Source organism: Anopheles cruzii, chromosome 2 (genome assembly GCF_943734635.1).
Source record: "Anopheles cruzii chromosome 2, idAnoCruzAS_RS32_06, whole genome shotgun sequence".
Taxonomy (NCBI): Eukaryota; Metazoa; Arthropoda; class Insecta; order Diptera; family Culicidae; genus Anopheles; species Anopheles cruzii.
The window spans coordinates 57,647,886-57,672,984 of NC_069144.1; the positions used below are offsets into that span (position 1 = coordinate 57,647,886).

The 25,099-nt window shown below is 53.4% G+C and overlaps 1 protein-coding gene across 1 annotated transcript in view; it reads left to right on the forward strand.

Moving 5' to 3' along the window:
• The window catches only part of LOC128267073 (nuclear hormone receptor FTZ-F1-like), a 70,595-nt gene that overhangs the window by 44,240 nt on the left and 1,256 nt on the right, over positions 1-25,099 (forward strand). Inside the window, exons 4-6 of the mRNA XM_053003864.1 lie at positions 17,916-18,163; positions 18,228-18,586; positions 19,422-19,620. Coding sequence (XP_052859824.1) covers positions 17,916-18,163; positions 18,228-18,586; positions 19,422-19,620 — 806 coding nt within the window. The remainder of the gene's footprint in view (positions 1-17,915; positions 18,164-18,227; positions 18,587-19,421; positions 19,621-25,099) is intronic.

Genomic DNA, 25,099 nt, shown 5'->3' on the forward strand with positions numbered 1-25,099 from the left:
TCAATTTGGCCGGCTGGGTGCATTTTTTTGCAAATGTTTTTTTCCGACCCTTATGCTATGCGCGCCCGTTCGTCTCTCGTTCTCTCTCGCTTGCTCTCTCCGACGAGTGTGGCGCATATGCGCGCCGAACGCGCTAATGACCCAGTTCGCCTTATTCTTGGCCACTTGCGCGTCTGGCGCGCGGCATTATTCCTCCTGCCAGCCAACCAGCCAGCGAACTGGGTCTTTGTCCATTTTGTGCACGACTTCCATCGCGGATCGAATTCGTTCTCTTCGTTCTCGCCCTGCGTTTGGTTAGTTCATCTGCCGCCTGGGTTGAATTTGAAGTTCGAAAACTACGCCCGAGTACACTTACTTGGGATGCTACGTATCGTTTGCTGACAACGCAAGATGCAAACAAATAATGTCCTTGAAAGCACTGCACTGCTTCGTGTTCACATCGGCTCACATATTGTCCATTTATCTTCCCATGACTCCCGACTTCCGCTCGCCATCTCGAGCAATCGGGGGGCCACAGAGGAATTTTCATAACTCGCCAACCGACGGAACTCTGTGTGCGACGGTGGTTTCACTTTATTTGGGTAGTACAAATGGGAAACGGAAACTAAAGCTCCACACATACAGAGTCCCAGATGAAGAAAGGACATAGAAAAATGCTTCATACTTTTGTACGTCCTTCTTTTCTTCGTACAAGCACACATCGGCGCACAAGCAACAAACAATCGGTCATTCGTCCGGGCGGCACCTAGAATACGTTGTACTTTCCTTGTGCAATCCAAAAACCCTGCCGAGGCAGGCTGAGCTTCCTGGCCGTTGTCACCAACATTTAGTCTATCCACCAGAGTGTACTTAGTCGGAGAAAGGCGGCCTTTTCATTGGTTTGACGTAACATAATCATTATTTTCAGTTTTCAGATTTGAGATTTAAATTATAATGAATGTTTTTGGTTATTTATCGCCTTCTCTGGCTGTACTCAAAATAACGGAGCCCAAATTTTGACAGCCTCCGGCTATGAAGTAATGTAGATGTTGTTGAAACCGAACACAGTAGGCTTGGTACTTCAAAGCAGCATGTTGATGGTACGATGCTCTATGAAGAAATGAGATCGTGTGATGGCTTAGTTCTTTAGATGAAGAAGATACATTTTTATGAAATGTCCTATAAGAATCATAGATTTTGTTTGGCTGCTGGAACCGCTTATTTGCATCCTTGCGTTAGTTGTTTTTCATTCCATTGTTTCCGAAACGCTATCGGAAGCTGGCAACGGTCGTGTCTATAAAGGATCGCCACTGAGCGGACATTTGTTACAAACCCCTTTCTGCGGAAGCGGGCGCTCCTCGTCGGCTCCACAGTTGCTCCGCGCCGCCACAAATCAGGTTCCCCGAACGGCCCGAAATCGCCGATTAGAGCAGAGCTGTAGCGAGAAAGTAGCTCAAGGTCGGATTCGCGGCGCCTTTCACCACCATCAGCGCGCAATCCTGTGACCATCAAGACCAACTTTTCTTCGCCCGTTGGCGGCGCCGTTCTTTGTGAACAAAACGGTTTCCCGATGCGCACACACTGACACACAGTCGGGCGCCATTTCTTTCTTGCGGAAATGCAAGCGGCGAACTGGGAAGTGAAGCGGAACAGGCGGAACGGTATGGGGCGGTATTTCCGGTATTATTTGCCGGCGTCGTCTCGGAGTCTGGATTCCAGAGGGGTGGGGCTGGCACAGGCTGCATCATCTCTCGCCGCACGCACGCACGGTGGAGCAAAGATTTATCGATCTGTTTTCACCGTGGTTCGGTCGGTGGGGCCGGAAAAGTGATGAAAAGGGCCCTGAAGGGATCTCTGGTGGTGGTGGCGTTGTCTTGTTTTTCGTTACTTTCTTCCGGACACACACACGCACGCAATGCGAACGATAAGAAAAGTTCGAGAAAACCGGCATCGTGCCGCCGCCGGCGCCCCGCTTTGACCTGACCTTGGCCCGAGGGGGGCGCAACCGAAAAAACCCATTTCCCGGCTCGTGCGTCGCCGTGTGGTGTTCGGAGTTTTCCGCACGAAATTCGCGGACCAATCGGCGTCGTCGTCGTCGTCGGCGTCCCGCGTTGTTGGTTGCATCCCCATTTATCGATTGTACAGTTCCTTTTCCCATCCCTATTGCGATTTTCGTTCCGGGATTTTATTGTTTTTCGCAAAATGCACCACGCCGCCACTCGGCGGCACTGCGCTGCGGAAGAACCGGACGCGCTACCGGACGGGGTCGCGGCCGCAGGAGCGGTGTGTTTTTCCGGTGTTTACAGAACCGGCACCGGCCCAACCGCAAGGCGGAAAATTCCGCTACATCCGGGTGGGCGGCGTTTGAAATATTGCTCGACATGACACACGTTGCGGGGATCACTTTACCGGAGGTTTTCCCGAAACCCTTAAAACGGCCCCGTTTTGGTTGGGTTTTAATTGGGTTGAGTTACACAAAATTCGAACACCAGACAGAGCACCATTCGGTTCGGTTGATTCGAGTTCGTAAAAGGTTCGAAAATGGCTGAGTCCCTTAAATAATTTCCCTGTTTTTCCTCATTGCGTCGTTTGGAAAACTGTGGTGTGCTGTTGGCTTGGCTGTGTATGCTGCTGTGGTCGAAAGCTATGCTTCCAAAACCCGCGCACAAACACACGCTTACATACACGAAAGGAACCGGTTCGATAAAATCTAGCACAAGGTCACCGAAGCTAGAAAAAGAGAGGCGCAACCGATTGTGTAACAGAGAGAGAGAAAGAGAGAGCTCTTGTCGACATCATTATGCTTACCGGCGGTCGGTCGGTCGGTCTGTGGGCTGGCCGGCCGGTGGTCCTTGGTGTGCGCGGCGGCACTCCAGCCGAGCATAGACCAAGCATCGATCGATGGTCCCAGAGAGCGAGAGAGCGAAACTATGCGCATTCGTTTCGGTTCGGCACGATGGGATGAACAATCGTTATGATTGCGCGCGATGCGTTATCATCGGCACAATGGTGGGGAGTCTGGTGCACCCTTTTCGATGTCGGCCCTTTTCTCGTTGATCGATTCCTGGCGATGGTGGATTCACTTTCGGAAGCGACATAAACCGATAGACACAGCCCCACAGCCCACCGTTGTGGAATGTTTGGGCCTCGCTTTTGGTGTATGTTCCCCGTTTGGGTTTGTCGGTGCATTACGTAGGTGTGAAACGAATGAAGTGAAGAGCCCGATCGGTCGGTCGGCCGGGGGTGGTCATGCCGTTGTGTGAGTGAGCGCGAGGAAGACGATGTTTGAGCAGCACGTTTGTGCGAAGGAAAAAAGCGTGGCACACAAAAAAGGGCGCCCCATCAGGCGTTCGTTCCCTTTAAAAGCGGAGAGCCAAACAACCCGCACACCAACACAACGAAACGGAACGGTATCAGTTGTATGCAGATGAGGATGGCGAAGATGATGATGGTCCGTGTCCGTGTTTAAAGCGCTCTCGTCGCGTGGGGTTGTGGCCAACGGAGAACGATAAATTCTCGTTCCGCCGAGAACGGGTTATTTGGGCAACGGAAGATTCTTGGGCAAGGTTCGGTCGATTGTGAAGGGAAGAAAACGGAACCGGAGAATCGGATCCTGACGGGGGTCAGAGAGAGAGAGAGCGAGTGAACTCCTCCGCTGGTGAGACTTTTGGTTGGGGTCTTCAACTCGATACTGGTTTCGGTATGGCCGCCCTTGCAGCTTGAGGGAAGATAATTGAAAACTAAAACCTCATTAGGGCAGTCGGAGTCGGATTGAGTTCCCTTAGGGTTCGTAGGGTTCCCTGGTACAAGCAGCGAGTCGATTAGAATTTTCATCGGGTTCTCTCACATCGCCGATCGCAATTAATTGAAACGCCGCTCCGTTGTAAGGGGCGAGCAAAATGTTGGAGTATTTAGTGGTTAGTGGCAGTAGTAGTGTCGGTGTCCAATGTTTGAGTGACTCTGCTGCCGTGAGTCCACGGACTCGCGACACGAACCGCCCCAGCGCGCCAGAATAGAAGTGCAGCGGGCCGCCAAAAGCAAGGATACGCTTCTCGGCGTTAGTGCTGCGGCGCGCACACACGAGAAAGCCTGTAATGGGTGTGTGCGAGCGAGCGAGCGAGTGAGCACTAGTGACCTAGTTCTCCGCCAGCTACACCGCACCCACCCACCCCCGGGGGGCACACGTCAATCAGCGTGCTGTGCGCCCACCACCAAGACGAGACGAGACGAGAGAGACGACGACGGCCAAAGGGCGGCTTTGGATTTATGAACTCGTTTCTCTCGTCTTCTCGGCGGTTGTGGACTCGTTTTGCGTTCGGGGCGGCACGCCGAAAAAGTTATTAAAAGCGCGCGCGTTGCGCTGCATTTTATTTCGATTTTTCGTCGCCACACGGCTGGCTGGCGGCGTTCCATTTTAATCGCGCCGCGAATTAGGTTCAGGATTTCGGTCGCGCGCCAGGTTCTTTTGTTGGCCCGATCGAATCTTCGGAGCGCAACAGGTTGCCCCCCACCAGAAGGATCTTGGTGGTGAGAGTTTGAGCGAGGCCCCGCTGAGGATGTGACGTGTGGCAAGGATCTCCGTGTGTCCTGTCACATCACGCAGGGAGTGGCCGGGCACTAGCCGGTCCACAAACGCGTTCGGTTGTGTCTTTGTAGGCCATTTGAATGCCCTTTATCAGGTGTATGCTACCCATTTCGCCCATCTGTCAGGGAAATTGTGGATCGAAATCCATTCATCGATCCCTTTTTTGACATCTTCATATTCGACGTAGCGTCGCTCTGCAAGTGCATGTTCCATTGAATCTGACGAGGCCAGGTCTGGAGAATACAGCTAGGGCGATAACGTTTCACAATAAATGTTTTTTTGTGACTTCATCATGTCTTCGTGGCCATTCCGCTCCTTTTTCCATCAATGCAAAGCTTACATCAATCCTTTGTCGTCGGTAGCGATCTCTATAAACCGTTTCGCCTGATGTTTGTAGCTCATGGTACTCCGTACCCTACTGGTCCCACCAAACGAAGAGCGTCGGCTTTTCACCTAAATGATTTTGTTTGCGCAATTGATAGGGCCGGGGTCCATTTTCCATCGTCAGCGACAATCCGATGCAAAAACCGACTTCCCTTCTGTTTTTGGGTTAGGTCTATTTTCAACAACTGCTGCAATTCTTCACCTGCAAACCTTTGGACTATCACCAGAATGGAATAATGACCTTCAGGTCGAAAAAAAAAAACACTTTTAAATGATTGATTGAAAATTACGTACGTATCAAATCGGAGGAATGCAAAGAAAGCCGAGCTAGCCGAGCTAGCAACATCTCAAACATTAACCCAATAGTGCCAACTTAACACACCCGGTAAAATACGATCGCGAACGATCTCGTCATCGCGTGTTGTGGTTGTGCGCGCGCTCGGCCGTCGTCTGGTCAATGAAAGTGTGAATCATTGCTGCTTTTAATCGACCCCCAGGCCAGGCATTGCAGCGGCTTTTGACTGACAAGTGGCTTCACTTTCGCTTTCTTCTGCCACCGGCGGCGAACCGGAGTCGGCACAACCGCCGGGTGATCGACGATTGTTGTTGTGGTGATTCTGTCATTGTAGATTAAAGATCGAACTGCTCATTGGTTGCTCCTAAAATAATCCTTACGCTGCTTTTGCTGCTGGATTATTGTGCCATGTTTCAAAATACTTGAATCTCCCCGCAATGGTGACCGCAACGTGCACGCACGCAGCCACTTTTGCACCACCACCGCTGCCGCAGCCCATCACGCAGTGAGAGTGAGTGAGTGAGTGAGAGCGAATGGCAAAACGCGGCCGCCGCCGCTCACGAATGACGAAATCGCGCACGCTGATCGCGGGGGGCGGCGCGGGATGGAAGGATGTGGACCGCGCCGGTCGCCACCGCTGCTGCCGCCGTACACGCGATTCACTTTCCGTGCGCGTCCGACCGAATGAGGTAATCCTCATCGCATTCGCTCACCTCACCCGGCGAGAATGTTTCCTCACTTTCCTCGTGGAAGCGCGCAGCAGAACCGGTTGGCGCGGCGGTGGTGTGTTGTGCGGTTTTATGCTGCTGCTCCGTGGCGGGTTGAAAGCGCAAGTGTGAGCTGGAAGGCCCCAAAGCCCGCCACCGCCGCCGCTCTCTGTTTCGCTCGCAATCAATTGGCCGGGCCGGCGGAACTGGTACCTCGAGCGGAACCTCACCGCGCGCCGCCTCTCGCGCACGTGATTGCTGGGTGGCGACGGGGGGTGGTCGAGGGGCCGTGGCAGATTGAGGTTTCGAGTGTTTCGCAGCGCGCGGGGTCTCTCTCTCGCTCTCTGGGTTCGCCGTTTCGCCCAAGCTTCCAAGTTATGCATTGATTAATCGTGTACACGGACCGTGCACAAGTAGGTCATGCCAGTGCGGGACGGCACTAGGCCCCGGCGCCCGGCCTAGGGGGGGGGGGTCGGACCCCACCCCTACCCTCCGGCGGAAGGAAGCGAACGGAAGCGGGCGGGCGAGAGTGAGACGGGCGCGCGCACCGTGCGATGACAACACTCCTCTATTGGCTGCTGCTGGGGATCGTTGCCGATGCTGCTGCTGCTGGTGTGTGAGTCCGAACTATTGCGCCCGAATTAAGCGACACATTCAAGAACTGGTCGGTCGGCAGATAGAACCCCCTGCGAAACTCTCTGTGACCAATTCGGTGGAAGAAAAAGTCTGGAACTTGAGCATAATTATCCTTGGATCCGGCTGGACACTGGCGCCATTTCTTGGCTTCGAGGTGCTTTGATGAAGTATTTAAAGTTGTGGCAATCGAGTCTCTAAACTGGGCGGCCGTTTGGCAAAGGTCGATTGAAAGTCGGCCAATTTCGGACTCGGTCAGCCTTTGGGTGGATTGAACTTTCCACTTATACCTCGGGCAAGCCAATGGACTTCTCCTGGACTGTGATTAACGGTCATGTTGTGGTTTGTTGTGTCGCAGCCGCTCAGATTCGGATGTACCAACGCGGCGGCGATGCACATGCACCACGCCGGTGCGGAGTGCAACACGAGTTGCAACAGCCGCACACACACCGCAAAAAGTCCCAAGCAGGGTGCAGCAGCAGCCTCTCTCTCGCTCTCCGCGGGGGGGTTGGTCAGGTTTGGCGTTTATGTCTCCGTCTCCGCCTGCGAAGCCTGCGGAACTCGTTTTTGTTGTTATGATGGCTTTAGAACCCTTTTGCGTGAACCCTGCGCCACGAACATGGCGAGGGGGCCACGGAGGGCCCCCACAGCACCGTTGCACCCGAGCCTAGTACTCCCCCGTCCGACACCCACCGCCGTTCTGCGATCCTCTGCGGTTGTTGTTGAGGTTATGTTTGCTCAGCGCGCGCGCCGCCCTGTGAGTGTGTGCGAATTGTACGCGGGGGGCGCGTGCAATCGAAGGAAGGAAATGGAAGTTACACCACACACTGGCCACCGCAAACCACCTGCCCCTGGACCTGCGCCTGGTTCCGTTCCGTGGCACGCGTGGTGTGCGTGCAAAAAGGTAAGAGGTGTGTGTGCTGGGGTTTTTTTCTTTCGATTTTCTTCGGTGGTTTTCGAAATCGGCCATAGAATGCAGGCAGGCAGGCAGCCAGCCACACCACACCACCTCTGGGTGCAAACTGCAGAGCGGCGCGTATGGCGCGTTTCGAATCGAAAGTGAAAACCGTTCCGTGCAACCTGCGCGCCGTTGTGGGGTCACCGTTTTGGGGTTTCTTCCCTCGAAGAACGGTGGGCGACGAAGAGGGGTCGGAATGTCAGAAACATTCGCAGTTCTGAGTAGTAAACTCGAGTTTGAAGCATCTAATGCTCATGACATGACCTACCCACCGGAGACTGGCGAGACGTATACGCTGCGCGATAGTGAGGTCGTTGTTTTGGCGGCTTCTACATTGTCCTGGGAATTATGAAGGTTCTCTTTGACCTCAGCGCGAATCTCCTCAGTTATGTCGTTGCTGGTGCTAAGCTTTCGTTTATCTGCAGACTGAGAATCTCAGTAAGCCTGAGCTACATCCTGCGAGGGCCCTCGACCTATAGCGTCTATGGCATCATCATAGGTCAGGATCTGCCTGGATTTGCAGAAGATGTTTCCTGAGGTCTCTACTCAAGAGTCTCGGATGACTCATGGATCTTCCTCTTCGGAATCGTCCCAGCTAGTTAGCAAAAGTTGCGTCCATCAACGTTAGGTTTAAAAATCATTAAAACTGCGTTTTGAACGATGCAGTCGACCACTGAAACCCTCCCGCGTGCTGCGGCCAGCTTGCGGCGGTGGCAAGCGACTGTCAGCTCGGCGTACAAATTACGGCCCCATTAACGATAACCTCGTTCGCTCGGGGGGGCACTCGTTGAGTCCGGCACCATCGTGCCACGGTACATTACACTTGATCGTTCGTGCTCGTGTCCGATCTTCTCCGGCACCAGCAAAACCCCCCCAAGGAGCTGAATCGCACGATCCCATTCCGGTTTCACATTTTCCGTCGATTAATTCCATTTGTTCTTCCAACGGCGTTGAAATGCATTTCGCACCGAAACCCTCGCCCCCCGTTGGTTTGAGAGCGAATTCTTGTGAAGTGTCCAAAGATTTGTGGCCACCAGTTTCGCTCTGTCTCCGTCGCTCTCTGGCAGTGCAGTGTGCATTGTGCAATGGTGCAACTGGTACCACCAACAGCACCTTTGGAGCGCTTTTTTGTTATTGTTTCGGTTGCGGCGGACTTGTACACCGGACCTAACCGTGGCGGGTTTCGCGGATGTTGTTCTGTGGTTTCGAAAGCGCGCCGGAGGTTCGGCCACTCAGTTTTTGGGCTTTCAAGGGGCGAGTTGCCGAGTTCTGATGACGGTTGAGATTGAAAGCTTTCAGCATTCCATTCGAGAGGTGCTGTGGTGGTGGGGTCCTAAACTGCCCACCGGGGGATTGTGCAGTTTGTATGCACTTGCCTGCCTTCAGGTTGCCATTTGGGTTGCCTTACTTCTTGTGGCAAAAAGGGAATTCAAGCGTGGCGGATCGATCCAGACTCATTAGTGGTTTATTGATTTAACAACATCGAGTCACGAACAGCGGGTGCCCTGTAAAGGTATTTTAATGAGCAACCAACTGCCGGCTCTCCGGTAACGAGGAACACAGATTGTGTACCCGGAATGAATGGAATAACTCCTAAGTAACAGTAACAAAGTACAAGGCGTCTCCATCTCCTGGATTCATTGCTCAATTTCATCATGTCACTCCGATGATGCTCCGATATCATGCTTCGATCGCAGCGAAGGCCACAAAGAGCTAATGGTTTGTTCTCTTCCTTCTCGCTTGCAGGTATGTGTGTGTTCGATTATCTGTCCCTGTCGCAGGAGGTAGTAAGTAGACGCTTTTTTTGGGGACCGCAGAATTGTGCCGAGAACTCAGCTGCTCGCTCGCCGCGACTGTTGTTGATTCAGCCGGTCGACCCGAATCCGCGCGGCCGCGCATCATTCGGGTCACAGACGAAGCCGTCTGTCTCGCGCTCGAATCGCCAACTCGAGCCAACGACGTGTCCCAGATTTGATGGCATTCTTACGCGGCCTCATTTCGACCGCGTCGTCGTCGTCGTCGTGGCGGCTTCGTCACGTCGCACGTTGCGTTGCGTCCGGCGTAGTATGTGTGCGTGCGGTGTTCTTCGCGTGGTGGTGCGACCTTGACCTAGTAGATAGTAAGGCCCACCCGCGGGAGAGCGATCCGGGAACAACAATCCGGCTGGTGGTGTTGTCGCGCATCTTCCCCAAATAAAAGCCGGTGGAAAAGGCGGAAAATGGCGCGGCAGCCCGAAACGAAAACAACAACTGCGTGCCCCTGCGTGTGTGGGTTCAAAACAAACAGCTTCGGGGATGTCTTATCGGCGCCCGCGCCGGTGTCTTAGCACCATCATTTTATTAGTGCGCGCGCGTCTTTATCTTTCTCGGCCGCGGGATTCGATTCGAGCGAACGCGATTTCGGGCACTCAGCGACGCCCCGTGGGTGCTGCATTTTAAAAGCCGCGAATGCGAATTTAGGACACCCCTCCCCGCAACACACATCGGTTTATGGTCAGCTCCTTCGATTCAGATCGGGCCGCAGGGGGCTGGCTGGGCCAGCAAAAAAAGGGGGCCCACTTCCAGTATCACGCCCGTCTTGTTGGATTTTGTGTTTTGTTTACATTGCGTAGCATATTATTAGCTGATAAGATTAGAGCGCGTGCGCGTGGTGTGCCACTTTTCCGCTGCATTCGGTTCATTTGCATTCGCTTTCTGTTTCAAAAAGCGATCCATTTGCGGGGAAAGGAGAAGCTCATTCATCGTAGTACTAGGCACCAGGCTGCTCCACTCGCGAAACGTGTTGGCCAACTGTCCAAAGGGTGAAGGATGATCGCGTCCGATCGCAAAGATGACCATTCAATTATCACGGCCCGGTACGCTGTTTAACCTGGCAACAAAGAATCGATGGTCGACGAGGTGTGAAATGCGTGTCCTCGGGGCTCGCGCATCGTGGTCTGGTTCGTTCGTTACCCAACAACAGCCGCTCAGCGATCGCGATGCGATATGTTAGGCAATGTTTGCGTGTGCGAAACGCCGAAGTGGAAGTGCGCGAAAGTGTGTTTACCCCGGAGCTCGGCGCTCGGAAGATGCACGCCACGAAGGGGATTGGGATGCTGGCTGGCAGCATATGTCGCCAGCATCGTCTTATGCTAGGCGAAGGTGCGAAGAAGACGAGCATCTTTCGCACATTGCACAATATTTGCCCACTTGCTGCTGCGGCGGCCGCGTGCCAGTAATAAGTGCCCCGTTGCCGTTGGATGCGGTTTCGCAACCGCAACGCGTCACGGCTACATTGCATCTTTCCGGTACATATGCTGTGGCACGCCGGTGCCTCTCATACCGGATGGGTGAGCCGCAGAAAGTGTGCCACTCGAGAGAGGATGCATTTCACGAGCCATCGGGTAACCTGTGTCGTCGCCCAAAAGTCATTGTGCGGTGGTGCTAATTTTTGCATCACCGTCCGGGACACACACACACTGGACCCATAATGGGTTTCCAAATAAAGCGAAAACTTAAATTAGCAACGCGCGTGAACAGCAAAGTGTGCACCTTTGAACTTTTTTGCCAGTCTCTCGCCCCGTGAGTAATTGATCTCACATTTACTTCACTTTGCAGCGAGCAGGGCGAGTGGTTTGACAGTTGGCGCTCACCTCACCACACACGTTGGTGAGATGGGACAAGCGTTCTCACGCGTGAGATCGGCGGAACCTTCGCTTCGCCAATTTGTTGATGATGAACCGAACCGCGGCGGGGTTGGGACCGTCCTCTGCCGGTCAATAGAGGCCGGCACCACATAGCTCATCATACACACGGGGGGGCGAGGACTGTTACGCAATATTGGCCCCGGCTACCGACTGCGTTGTGTTTGCTCGTGTTTGTTGGAGGGAAAATTGCAGCCACTCAGTGTGTCGATGGATGACACGATTTGGCTTGGGCTTCTCATCTCGGCGCGGCGCGCGGGTTGCTCAATGGTGTGGGCCTGGTTTGTGGGGGGCCAAAATTAATTTGGAAGTTTCTCATCGCTCAAGCGCGCTCATCATCGGATCATCGGATTGCATCGCAGCGCTAATTCACTGGCGCTGGAGGTCGCGGTCGGCGATCGATTTCGCGCGATGTTTTCGACATTTCGCCGCTTTCGGCGAATTGGATGAGGCAACTTATTCACGCACGACGCTCCGAAGTTTGCGAAACCGGAGAACGATTCTGGCTGAAACACATTATGCCGGCCCCTCATCTGTCGGATTTGGCAACCACTTGGCCGCTAAAGCTTTGGGGTCTTTCTGTGCTGTTTGTCGTGCACAGTATTGAACAAAAGCTGGAGGGCATCTCTGGTGGGGGCCTCCTTTTTTGGCGTCCAACAGAAGCTCTAGCGTCTAATGGCGCGCCGACAGAAGGAGGCCCCCGCAAGCCGTCTCACGATGGCGTACTAGGTTGGTGGTGGTGTTGGTGCGATAATGGACGACGAAAATTTATTGATTCCGTCCACCTTGACCTGAATTCGGGCGCGCTCGCGTTCTACCGTCCCCTCCTGGGCTTTCTGCTGCTGTTGCTGCTGCTGCTGTTGTGGTGTGCGCGCGCCGTCGAACAGTATGATAAGACCCAGGCCCAGAACGCGCCATTCAAGTAAAGTTTTGTCTGGAAATGATAATGATGATGATGATGATGATGATGGTGTGGCTTGGAACACCGAAATTCGTTGCTTCAGTTGTAAGTCAACCGAGAACGAATTAGTTTGACACCCTGTTTACCCGTCCCGGCGCGCGTTAATACGCAATTAATGGCGTCACAATTTCAAGGCGCAAAACAGAGTAAACACCTACGACCACACGTGGCCCGCGTGAACTAAATCCCGCGTTTGTGAGACAGACAAAAACATTAGTTCCTTTATTCTCTTCCTTTTGCTGGTACGAAATGATATCTCCTTTTTTGAACATCGCGGCGATGTTTCTGTCGCTCCTTAACATCGCCCGACGATGTTTCTGTGGTTGTCAGAACGTCATAAACAAAGCGTTATGCGTTTGCTTATAACAGAAGCCAACATGTGAGATGAAGAAACCTTTCAAACCATTCCGCGGGCTCTGACTTTCGAATTGTGGCCACTTCAGCAACCACGCACACGCCGGTGAATCCCCATGCGGAGCAGAGCGACGGGTGCTGACGTGTGGCGCATCTGTGCAAACTATTACACCACCAGCAGCCGGCCGTCTCCTGTCCCGGGCGCCTATGCCGGCCAATGTATCTGGAAGTGATTTAAAAGCGATTGCCGGTTGCGTGAGTGTCACATTTTTCCATGTGGATCATTTCCGCCTTAGAGCGTCGTTTCATAGGGCACGCCTAAACGAAAAGCTTCCTTCGGCGAACCTTGATTGGAAATAGACTCACGGCGGACCGATATTGGCTACGCCGCCCACACGCCAGTTTTCGGTCGTATGGCCACATATTTTCGTTCGAACGGAGGCGCACGCAATCCCCGGGCGACCGGCGACCGGCGCTTAACGCAAAATAAATAGCCACCTAATTATGTTCCGGCGGTCCCCACCGGGGACCGACCGGACTATGGCCAGCGCCCGGCCCCGTAGCAACGTCCACGTCCAGCTGCTGCGGAGAGCTGTTGCCTTGACATTGGCCCAGATCGGCCGGAGACCACCCTCAAGGCCTGCAATTTCTTCTATTACTACCCGAGGCCCCGAGTAATAGTCCCAGTGCGGGGCCCGGTGGGGCTTGTGATTGTGCAACAGAGTCAGTCACTGGCTGGAACCGCGAAGCGATAGAAACCGGGGCACGAAAGGCGAACCCAAAGAAGAAAGTGGTTTACGGCGCAAAAAGAGATAGCACGGAGCGAGCGAGCGAGCGAGCGAGCATCGAGAGCACGTGGCGGTCGATGAAGTAATAGAGTTAACTATTAATCATCGTTAGTTTTCCTTTCGCGGTCTGCAATTTTCGCCCTCTCTCTCTCTCTCTACTGGTGGACATTTTTCCCAACCGTTGTGCTGTCGAAGCCAATTTATTCCCGTTCGGCGAAGCGCCGACATTGGCCGCCGCTGAACACTGAACCTGATTCCCTTCGCGGCGGCGGGGATGGCAATGAAAGTGAAAAGCCCGCGGCCCAAGCCTAGGCCATGATGCAATGAGATGATGGTTGGCTGGCGCTGGGCGCCGGGAAATGCAGCTGCAATGGGCGGGTTGGGTGGTTGGTGCGCGGCCACCGGTATGCGATCGTACTCTCTATGCTGTGTGCTGTGTGGTGGCTCCCCGGCTTCCTGCGCCACTGACCTTGCGCCGGTGCGCGTCAGCGTTCCCGCGGGGAGGTTTGTTTAATCTAGCCGGGGTCGGCCCGCGCCTGCGAGCAGCGAGTGCCGGTTGCGGCCCCGGTGTTCCTATTTATGTTTGTGTGTTTTTAAACATTGTGGCAACATTATTTTATTGGTCTTCTTTAGCATTTGTTTGTTGTTTGTGCCATTTGTTTGCTAATATTTATGCTAAACATCGCGGCATCGCGGTTCTTATGTAACTTACTGTTACCTACAATTGGTATTTGATGTTTTATTTATTTATTTATTATTATTACAACGGACACTGAGCGGTATTGAGCACCAGCTTACGGTTTGGGACTCACGTTGATCGTCTTTCGTTTCCGTGACCGACGACTTGGTTCCGCCGGTTGTTCAGTAAATGAAAGCTAGTGCATTTGGATGTTAATCTTCCGACCGTTACTCTCCAAAAGATGAGTTACTTGGGACGAGCTTTGTACAGTGTGGCCCAGTGCGGACTCTTTTGTTCCATTTAGTTATAAAATAAAAATGGCTTAATATTTTTCGATGCTTGAACTTTTATGTGAAAGCATAATCAGCATAAATTTCGCCGAAGAATCAATCAGCCAAAATCCGCACTCAAAATCAACCAAAAACATCAAGTAATTGGAAGTTAAAAAAAAAAGAGCGCCAAATGGGTCACTCTGTATATCCTTTCGGGGAGATTTTGTATAACAATCGTTTGAGTGAGTTGATGTCAGTGTTTTTATAAAAATGGAAAAACATCGAGGTCGAGTCGGTTTGAAAGTCACCACCTCTGCGCCATCGCCATTACCTCTGTAAAATTTTTGAGTAATTGAACTCAAACGTGGCCATAAGAGGCGAAACTGGCGAAAACATAACCAAAGTTCACCGAATGGTGTTAGAAGATTGCCAAATTAAATGGGGGAAGATAATAGAGTTTATGAAGATGTAAAAAACGTTGTTTGTCACATTTAAAACCAATACTTGGACGGTGTCAGAAAGGTGTCCGCGTGTTGCTTGGTGGTTGCCACGGCGACACTTCAAAAATAACGGTTTGAACTATCCGCCTTATGCGACTCAAACTCCAAACCCATTCGAACTCGAAGCTATCGAGATTGGCCCTGGAACAGTGTAATGGATTCGATACGTTAATGGATTCATTACCTTCCGAATGACCATCGAGTGGGGGCTCGGGTGTCCAATGTAACGGAGCGGCGGCAGGGTCACCTCATTTTCGGGTCCGTAAATCGAATTTCACAGACAGCGAGTGGCTGTGCCGTGTCGCCCCAACAAAATTGCAACCGCAACGCAGATCATAAAAATCGGTGCGCGCGCGCACGGGCTGCACTTTGTGGCCGTGGAGCAACACCTTTTTATCGCCCAGCACCAAATTCTATTATCCTCTGTCCGTCCGTGAGACAGAGGGCTGGCTGGGCGCGCGCGGTTATGGTCATTGTTCACCGTGCTCCGGCGGTCAACACCTAATTCGCGCGATTGGCTCATTCTTCGAGGGGCAGTTTGTGGTCGATGTTGTTGCAAAATAATAATAATTAGTACCCCAGGGTTGTCACACCCCCCCCCCGGGGGGTTTGTGGGTTAATAACCGGGTTGGGAGAATTTCGGATGCAGTTACGGGTACGGCACCGCTTGTTGCATAAGTTGCGCGCGAGGTCCAGTTGTGGTCCGAAACCGAATCCCCCCAGACACACGGGGTACGGTGTGGTGCGAGCAGAATTAAGACTCGGTCCGAACTTTCTCTTCTCCGTCGGCCCATTTCCGGTGCCGCCGCAGCGCATTAGTGTGCTCTCAAGCGGAACCGATGCACTCGCCGGGATCGCCCGGGATCGCGTGATCCCGTTGTTTCCCGAAGATGGGTCAACTGCAACCGGCGGGGAGAGGATGCAACAAGTACGCCCCGAAACTCCGTGCGCCCAACGGTCCGTGTCCGTCCGAATGGTGGTGCCACCCACCGATTTCGGCGCGCCGACATTCCGTTTCGATGCACACGCTTCGGCCGGGATGCATCGGGAGCATAATAGGCCGAGGGGACCGTTCTTTTTCGGTGTTCAGTTTGCACAGAGCATAAAGCATAATGATGCCCGTCCAACGCCGGGGGTCCGGGACTGCCAAAAGTCGCGCCAGCCGCGTGCCGGTTCGCTGGGCAACTGGGGCACCGCACGCTCGAGCAGACGTCCTGTGCCGGTGGCGAAGAAGCGACTTCCTGGGACGACCTCTGGGGAGTTTGGAACGACGGCACGGGAACAGCCGCTAATTGTTATGATTTCGTAAATCCTCAGGCGGCTCTCTCGTGTTCCGTTAATGAATCTGGATTGTGCATTGCTGATGTTCCGATCAAGCCGAGGTCCTATTGCCGCGGAGCCAATTCCCGCATGGTTCTACACTTTCACTTTCGCGGACAACAGCAGCACCCGGCGTTTCGGAAGTGTTTTTCGCGCGCCGATCATAATTATGACAAAATGGGACGAAGCCGGCCAAAAGGTATTCGACAGCATTTTTTTTAATCCGCTACAACACACCGCTACGATCGAGGGGCCAATTTTCGCGTGCAATTTGCCAGTTTTTGTGTACTCCTCCCGCGGGAACAACCCGTTGCGTGTTGCGTTGCGGTGCGCGCCATCGTCTCGTGTTAATTGACCCGTGTTCGGCGGCCGAAATGGAAAAAGGTTGTTCGAAGGAATTCACTAGACACACACCGCGCACGAAGGAACGGAAGCGCGCGGCACATTAAGATGCAGCTGGCAACGGGCCCGGCCGCTCGCGCGTATGATCTATTTCCGTATGCTTCGCTACGGGCGTCCGGCCGATTATTGGCGAAGAATTGGCGTGTCGCATGGGTATGCCGGTGTGTGCCAGATCACCTGCCACTTTCTAGTTGCGTAAGTGCGCGCCCGCGGTACGCATGATCGCGGCAAGGTGGATCGCAGACAGCTTGCAAACAAAAAGATGATGGAACGAGTGCGGCATCGACTGGTGACAGCGGCGCACACCTTGACAGGTCGATTCTACAAGTGATGCTCCCCATTTTATGCTGTTCCTATTTAGATATGATTCGTGCTGACTGATCGCATCGAAAATTGTAACCACTTTGTACTAAGATCGTTACGTTGTTACGCTCTATCGTTGTTGATCACTAGCCGATCAAATAAATATCAATTGATCATAGGCAAGTGAGATCGCCGTGTGGTTTAACAGCCCTATTCGACGAGTTGGTTTATGGAACCTTTTTTCCCGGAATCCCTCGGAGAATCTATGTCGTCGAGGCTTGATAGGTTTAAAGCCATAAAGTCCCGTCGTCCATCAGGCGCCAGACGCTGGGCGGTGCTCAAAGGACACTGAAACTGCATTCACCACCACCACCGCGTCCATGTTCGTGAAAAAGGGATACAAAAGTGAAGCGCAAACATATAATTGTCCCTTTGCGCGCCAGCGGCTGCCGAGAGCCGAAAGCTTAGCGATCACGAACGATCTTTTGGGAAGATCTTTTACGAAGCGAATGCGAATGGTGAAAAAAATCTACACCGTAGGAGCGCTAGTCTGGCCCCAAAGCCGGTCCTAAGTTGGTCGTTCCTGGAAGGTGCGATAGCGATCGTGGCTGCACCGCAGGATCGTAACGGACCCTAACGGAGTGGGTCCGCTACGCTTTGGCGTTGCTCACCAAAAACCTAGGGCTCCCCAAAATTAAGATGAGCTTTTTTTCGGAGATCGACGTCGCTCCTGGTGCCGTCTGCTGGTGGTGGACTTCTATGACTTCCCGGGATGAAAGTAAAATCGCGCAAAGGATCGAGTGTCGGGACGTTGAAGTTGCCCGCCTGCGGCCTGAAGCCGTTAGGATGTTCCGCTTGTTTTTGTGCGTTTTGATTCCAGCAGAACCGCTACTCTCAAACCGGTTTAACCCAATTCAAGAGGGCAACAGTTGGGCGCGCTCCCTTTTCTGTCCTGCCTGAGAGAAACAAGACGAAGAAGGTATTAGAGAATCGGAGAGAAAAGGAGCTCCTGTCATCAGCAGCGCATCATTCACCAAACTCCTCCAAACGCTTCTTCAGAGTTCTTTAACAACCACACTAACTTGCTTGCTCTGCCATATTCCCTCTACATAGCCGTACGAGCTGACCGGATGCGCGGAGGACGGAACAAGTTCGGTCCGATGTACAAGCGGGACCGGGCGCGGAAGCTCCAGATAATGCGCCAGCGGCAGCTGGCCCTGCAGGCCCTCCGAGGATCGATCGGTGGCGGTGTCGGCATCGGAACGCTCGGCTCGGACGGCGGTTCGCCGCAGCTCCAGGGTCTCGACTATCACCAGCCGTACTCGAGCATGCACATCAAGCAGGAAATTCAAATTCCACAGGTAAGTGCCGTTGGTTGGAAGCGATCTTAAGAAGAACCCCCCTTTAATGTGTCCTCCTCGACAGGTCTCCTCGTTGACGTCGTCGCCCGACAGCTCGCCCAGCCCGATCGCGATCGCGCTCGGTCAGGTGAACCCGCAGACGACGATATCGCTCAGCAGCAGTGGCGTCGGCGGCAATGGCGGTGGCGGCGGTGGTGGCGGTGGCGGTGGAGGCGGCGGCGGTGGAAGCAATGGGTCCGGGACCGGCACCGGTACCGGCGGTTCCAGCTCGACCAGCATCCAGAATCCGCTGTCCGACTCGAAGCTCTGGATGAGCGCCAACTCGACGACCGCCTCGCCCCACTCGCTCAGCCCGAAGGCGTTCAGCTTCGACTCGAATCCCACCAGCACGGCCGACTCCGGCAACCCGGCCGACACCCTAAGGCTAGTGTCCCTCCGTTTTCGATTCGACCGCATCCCACACCCACCACCTTTCGTGCTCTAATTTGCTCTAACCCTCGCCCACCGTGTCGTGCTGCGGACAGTACTCGTGGACACCGGGATCCCGGTTCCCGGTTCCGTCGCCCATTTCAGGTGGTCTCCGTGGAGTTGTCCGTGGGGCTTTGTGCCTTCTTTTCGGTATCTTTTTTCTCGGTTCTCCTTTTCGTTCAATTCTTAACGATTGATTCTTCGTCCAGCTTCGTGGTTCCTTTTTGTTGCCTTTCTTGTATTGCCCTTTTACTAAACAAAGCTTTCCCACCAGTAAGGCAAAGGTAATCGATAAGGCCCGGCCCGGCGGTAAGATATAGTGTACTAGTGTTTTCTGCCACGGCACACGACAACACTGTGTTTCGGACAAACACGTTTTGTGGACGATCCCCCGGCCGACTCGGGCCCGGGTATCGTCCTGGTATCCAAATTGCTGTAAGCCATTATCATGCATCCATCCATCAACCGAACATCACCCATCACCACCGGGCACACGTGTCCGAGCGTGTCCACTTCATCCTTAATGCTAACGGGCACCGAACGAGCGGCATTGAGTAATACTTTCTGTTTCTATTCTTCTCTCCATCTCCTCGCTTTCATGCTTCCGACACATATCCCCCGACAATCCTCCGTCCCGACCCGACCGACCCACGGCTTCCTACTTCCGAGCCGGGCTCGGATCACGACCCATTTCCCACGCCCGTAACCCCCCCTCGGGGAACCGCAATTCGAACCCTCCGTTCTACAACAAACAAAATTTTCTTCCCACCGCAACATTCGCCATCTCCAGGGTATCGCCGATGATCCGCGAGTTCGTCCAGTCGATCGACGATCGCGAGTGGCAGACGTCGCTGTTCTCGCTGCTCCAGAGCCAGTCCTACAATCAGTGCGAGGTCGACCTGTTCGAGCTGATGTGCAAAGTATTAGACCAAAATCTGTTCTCCCAGGTCGATTGGGCGCGGAACACGATATTCTTCAAGGACTTGAAGGTAGGTGTGCACGGGAACCGAAACTAATAGTGGCGCTGGTAGAGCTCTTCTTACTTTCTTCTTGCGGTCCGTGGAGTAACACGAATCCGTGTGCTTCATATCTCATATGCCCTTTTCCTTCTCCACCGGTCCGCTGGGTCCGGTGGCGAAAAAGTCACACAAAGTCACACTCTCAATTTCAACCGCTGACCTACTTGTTAGCTTGAGCCGAACGCGCATTAAAAATGAGACGGCGCGCGCGTTGGAGGGAGATGGCGGGCTTGGCACAAGCGGCAGAAGAAGACGGAGAACAAATTAGCAAGCTCCCCATCCTGCTCCAACGCGCACGCACGCACGCATTGGCCACTTACGCGTGCCATTCATGGCGAGTCAACCGGCGGGTGCTGGTGTTGGGGGTCGTGGGGGGAATGGAAAATGAATTTTCAAATGACACTAAATGTCGCCGTCGGCCGTACCGCCCGCGCGCCCCCCGTATAAATTGAATGAGCCCTCCCTCGTGAGCAGCTCGTGAGAAACGCCATTCGGTCAACCTGCGGCGTTTATGTGCCTCTGTGGTACTTTGTTGCCGTTGTTTGTTTTCTTCTCCTGTTCGCGAAGAACGATTGTGTGTCTTTGGAGTTACCAAACACACACACACAAGTGCTCGTTTATTACGGTTTCGGCTGGACACTTGTCGCAGACATTGTTTCGGTGCGGCCCTTGTTTTGCGCGTGCAATAAGCAAACAAAATGGAGCGCAGGAAATTTAGGGAACAAAGTGACAGAGAGAGGGAAAGAGAGGGAACTTTGAACAAAGTGTCATAAGACAAAACAATGAGATTGCCGTCGCTCGTAGTCATGCCTTCAATCAACCGCCTGTTTTGATGCATTTTGAAAGAAGCGATCCACAAGTACGCAGCCTACCGCTGATTGGGCTGCGTACATTTGTGGCGGTGTTTAAAGCTAGAGATTGAAATTAGAATGGCTTTTTTACACTCAAAAGTCTCGAAAGTTACATAAAAAGTAAAATAACATCAAAGTGCGAATGAATGATCGAAATGCGATGTTTCATTTTGCAATGGACAGCTGAATAAAAGGAAGGTGCACCGTTTATTCGCACCTCAGTCACGATCGACCGACCCGAATTATTACGACGATAAATCGGCACTTAGCGTGCGCGAGCTCGCGCCACGAGGTGATTGGTGCTTCCGAAGGCGCCACCGGCGGAAAATCGGGTACCGGGGAGATCGGAAAGACAGCATAATCGCGGGCCGCGCGCCATGTTTCGTCATAAAAATGCAACAACAACCACAGCACAGCACAAGGTAGAGCCACGGTGGCCTGTGGACCGTTTTTCGGTGGGAAATGCTTCGCAAATTGCGTCCATGCACGCCGCGCCGCGCCGTGCTTGACTTGGTGGGCAAAAAACGGGCTTCAATCAAGCCCCTCAAATGGATCACCGTCGCCACCGCCACCGTGCAATGTTCTTTGGTGGGCCATTAAAATCTACACGATTTGCATTGTACTCCTCCGTGGGGAGGAGGCCTGGGGAGTGTGTCTGTGTGTGCCGGGGCTGTGCATAACAAAGTTCTTCATTCGCGTAGAACGTTGCAAATCTTACGGCCGTTTCCTAACGCACAATGCACACAACGTGGCGTGGTGCACCGTTGCCATTCGGGCGGACCCAGGACCGGATGGAAAAAAGGCAAGAAACGGGTAAAAACAACTTCCGCAACGTAGTACGTGCAAAGCATAACTTCCCAGCATTAGTGCGGGCCCCCCTTGTGGCACACACAGACACACGTGTGCGCTGGCTGCACTCTGAGGCAATGCAGAAAACTGCACCAGGCCGGATTACCGGTGCGGTGGCGGCACGGTGCGAGATAGTGTGGGTGAGCGAGTGTGTATAGAGGCGGTTCGAACACTAAATAAAACCCACCACCAGTGAGTGGTCGTCGTTCCACATTATGTAATTGCATCGATTGAAGGTATTTAACCTAATTTCGGTGCCGCGTTTTAGAAGACACCACCAACCCCGACGTTGGGGCTCTGTTGGTAGCCGACGGTTCTCGGTTCTCGATCCGATCCGATCCGTTCTTTGCTGTGGATGCGGAATTCGAAAGGGGCCGCTACGTCGAGGCGCGGCGCTCGGTATACTCGGCTAAATACACTACTTCACCCGCTGGGCCCGAAACGGTTCCGGTTCCACGCAGAGCCCCGTTTGGCCTTTATTTGCGCTTGGCCTGGATTCGTGCACTGCGCTGCGCTGAAGTGCAGCGTAAAGGAGTAAAGGGGGAGCCTTTTGGTCAGGGGTTCGGGGCCAACAGAGTGAGTGGTGTCAATTGATCCTGTCCTGCCATCGCCGTTCGCCCCGTTGAGGCCGTTTGGCCTTTGAAACTGGAGACGACCGTTTGCGCGTGATTGTTGGTCGTTAGTCTATTGTTTCCTGAAGCTACATTTTGTAGGAACAACAATAGATTTGAAGTTTTAGGAAGGCAATAAAATAAAGATATTCAGGATTCGTCGTGGACCCTGATTTAACTTTTCTTGAACGTCCGGTGACTAACCTGATCGGACGTTCTCCACCGACTGCCCCGTGGTCTCCGTATTTGAAGAAGATACCCAGTCCTTTTAGGTGTCTTTTTGGGGGTTTGTAGAATAAATTCACCAACTTTGTGCCGCGTGAATCGAGCTGGAACTCGGCAAACGATTGCCGAAAAGCCGATCGGTACGGTCTCGTGTCTTAGCCCGCCCGTCGACAGGTCTCCCCGTGCGTGCGTGCGTGCGTTTCACGACAGAATGGCAATGGCTCTAATTTATGTTTGATTAATAATTCAACGGTGGACAAGCGCACACCGCGTTCGGGCCCCGAAAGCGGAATGTTTGTCAGTTTGTTCGTGTCGGGGCCGAGAACGGTGGGCGAAAATTCCCAGACCCAGGCCGTCAAGAGCGACCGGGCGGCGGCGCATCTTTCAACGCACCCGCCGCCACCGACACACATGTGCCGATGTCTCTGCCATTTCCATTTTTTCTTTGCCCCATCGGCGGCTTTCTTAAGTGATCGCGTTTCGCCCGCCCCTCCCGCCATAAGATCGGTCGGTTCGGGCTCTCGAAGCGTCTTCGCTTTGTTGCCTGCCAGTCGTGGGCCAGCGTGGTGAAAATGCGTGTCAAGGTTGGCGCACGTTTCGCAGTGTTTGCGCCATGCACGGCGCGCAACAACTTCACGCCGTTGCAACCGCTGGCGATGTGCTCCTCTTCGATGATGGGTGTTGCAACCGCCACCGCCACCACCACCGGGCCAACAAAGTGCCACTAATTGAAGACTCACGACGATCCCCGCCGCCGAAAAATGGCGGATCTCGCGGAACACATAAATCAAATCGCACAGTTTTTGGTGATTTATGTTCCAGTCGGGTTCGGTCCCATCTGGAGAGCCGTAACGGTGCAGTCCGAGTCCGAAAATAGGTCCCCGTTTCTTCGGGTCTCCGAATTTTATCGGAGTCACCGGAATCCACGCAGACTACAATCAGATTACCATTTTCGGGGGTCACCAACATTTAGGGCGAAGCGTCCGCCACCCCAAAACACCTGAAGGTCACACCAGTCCGCCCGCCGGGAAGCTATTTTCGTTCCCTTATTGGCCGAAAAAGTGGAAAAGGATTTCCTTGTTTACGTGTACGCGTGGGACCACCTCTCATATGAGGTGGCCACCCTAAACGCGAGTCGGCATCGTTCGGCATCGTCTGTTCCGGCTTCGTGTTGTTGTTGTTTACCGAGTGAACGGGAATCCCTCTCTGCCCGGACCCAGACCCAGAGAGATGAATCATCCGGTCGTGGCGGTGCTGCCAACCGCGGCTCTCGGAATCGGAGTGATGTTTACCACGGACACTGACGAAAACGGCCGTGTTTTGGGCCGTGTAAACAGAAACGGGACATGTTCTTTTGTTACCGCAAGTTTAACCTATTTTGTGGTCAACTCCTGCTCAATAATGAAGCCAGTGTGCCAGTGGACCGGGGGTCCAACTGGGCAAGTGGGTCATCGTCTAAAAGGATCGCTCACCTGGTCCGCGCAACATACGCATTGAAAGGATTTCATATCCGAACGAACAATTTTCCATGCGCTCCACTTTTGAGCTGAGTCCACTGTTGAGGAGACACACGGTCGGGTGTCCTGTTATCGCTGGGACACGGCCGCGCACGGAGCAGCCCACTCCACCTGGCCCACTTTCCACCCGGGGGCCTGTGCTGTGGGCCTACTTTCTGCTGCCGCTGCTGCGTTTTGAGGTCCTTTCACGGGTCCCCGCTGAATAGAGGCATGTAAATGAAAAGCGGTACACTTATTCGCACGCAAACAGAACGTGGGGGGGCCTAGTGCGCTACTTTCGGTCTTTTCGGGGCCTCGGGTATCCTGCGGGACAGAAGACAGATTGAAAGCCGGGAGCGAGTGTAAAGCGGCGCTTGTTCTAGTTCGCCTCCAGCGGCGGGGACGCAACAGGAAGAAGGCTACTTCCGCTATTGGAATCTGGCTCGTCCCATCAACGCGCCCAAGAAAAGGACACCCTTTGTGTGTGTGTGTGTCAGCGAGTAAACACACGCTCCGGAGGGCCGGGACGAGTCGAAAGGATTACCAGAGAGGACACAGAGAGAGAGAGGTGTACATCTTCCGATGTAATCCGCAATCCCCGCGAGCGCACCCCTGTGTGTGTGTGTGTGTGTGTGTGTGTGTGTGTGTGGAACTGAAAATAAATTCTCCCACCCAAAGTGGGTCAATAGGTCAGGCCCGCTCGCCACCGGAGCCCTTCTGGGCTCCTCGTGCTGAGGATGGCTTTTAGTAAATCGCTTCACTCTCCTCGACGAACAGGGCAGGAGAGGTCCCTGGAAGGGACCTCTCGCGGGGTACATCGGTGGCGGCGCGGCTGTTGAGGGTAATGAAAATGGGGCTACTTTCAATATTTACATCACACCGTGCCCGCCCCAGTTCGCGTTCGGGCTATTGAATCCTGCGCCGCACTTGCACACGCTGGCGCTGGAGTGAATGCAGCTTGGAGCTCGGTTTTGGGGTTGGCTTTGGATTGCAGCAAAATCTTTCTGTATCCGTAGACCCGTAGACTTGAAAAAAATAATTTATTAAAAGTTTTTGAATGGTGCAAAGATATGAGTCATATTTCTATAATTTATGGCAAGGTCGAAACCTGTTGTTTTGCGGTTTAAAATGGTTCCTCAAGCATCCATTTCTGGCAGGGTGGATCTTTTGTTTTGTGGACATAAACTATTCTAACTAACTTCGTTTCATTCGAATCGCTTCGTTTGGGGTTCGAAGGGTTTGGTCGATGTTTTGACTCTTCCAAGAACGCGAGATTCTTGGTAACAGTACAGTACGGTTCATCGGTTAAAAGTACTTCAAACTACGCTCCACGCCTACTCCGACGCAACTGAAGATGAGTAATGATGAAATGGCGGGCCCTTTGCCGGCCCGAAATAGCTGCGGTGACGCCGTGACG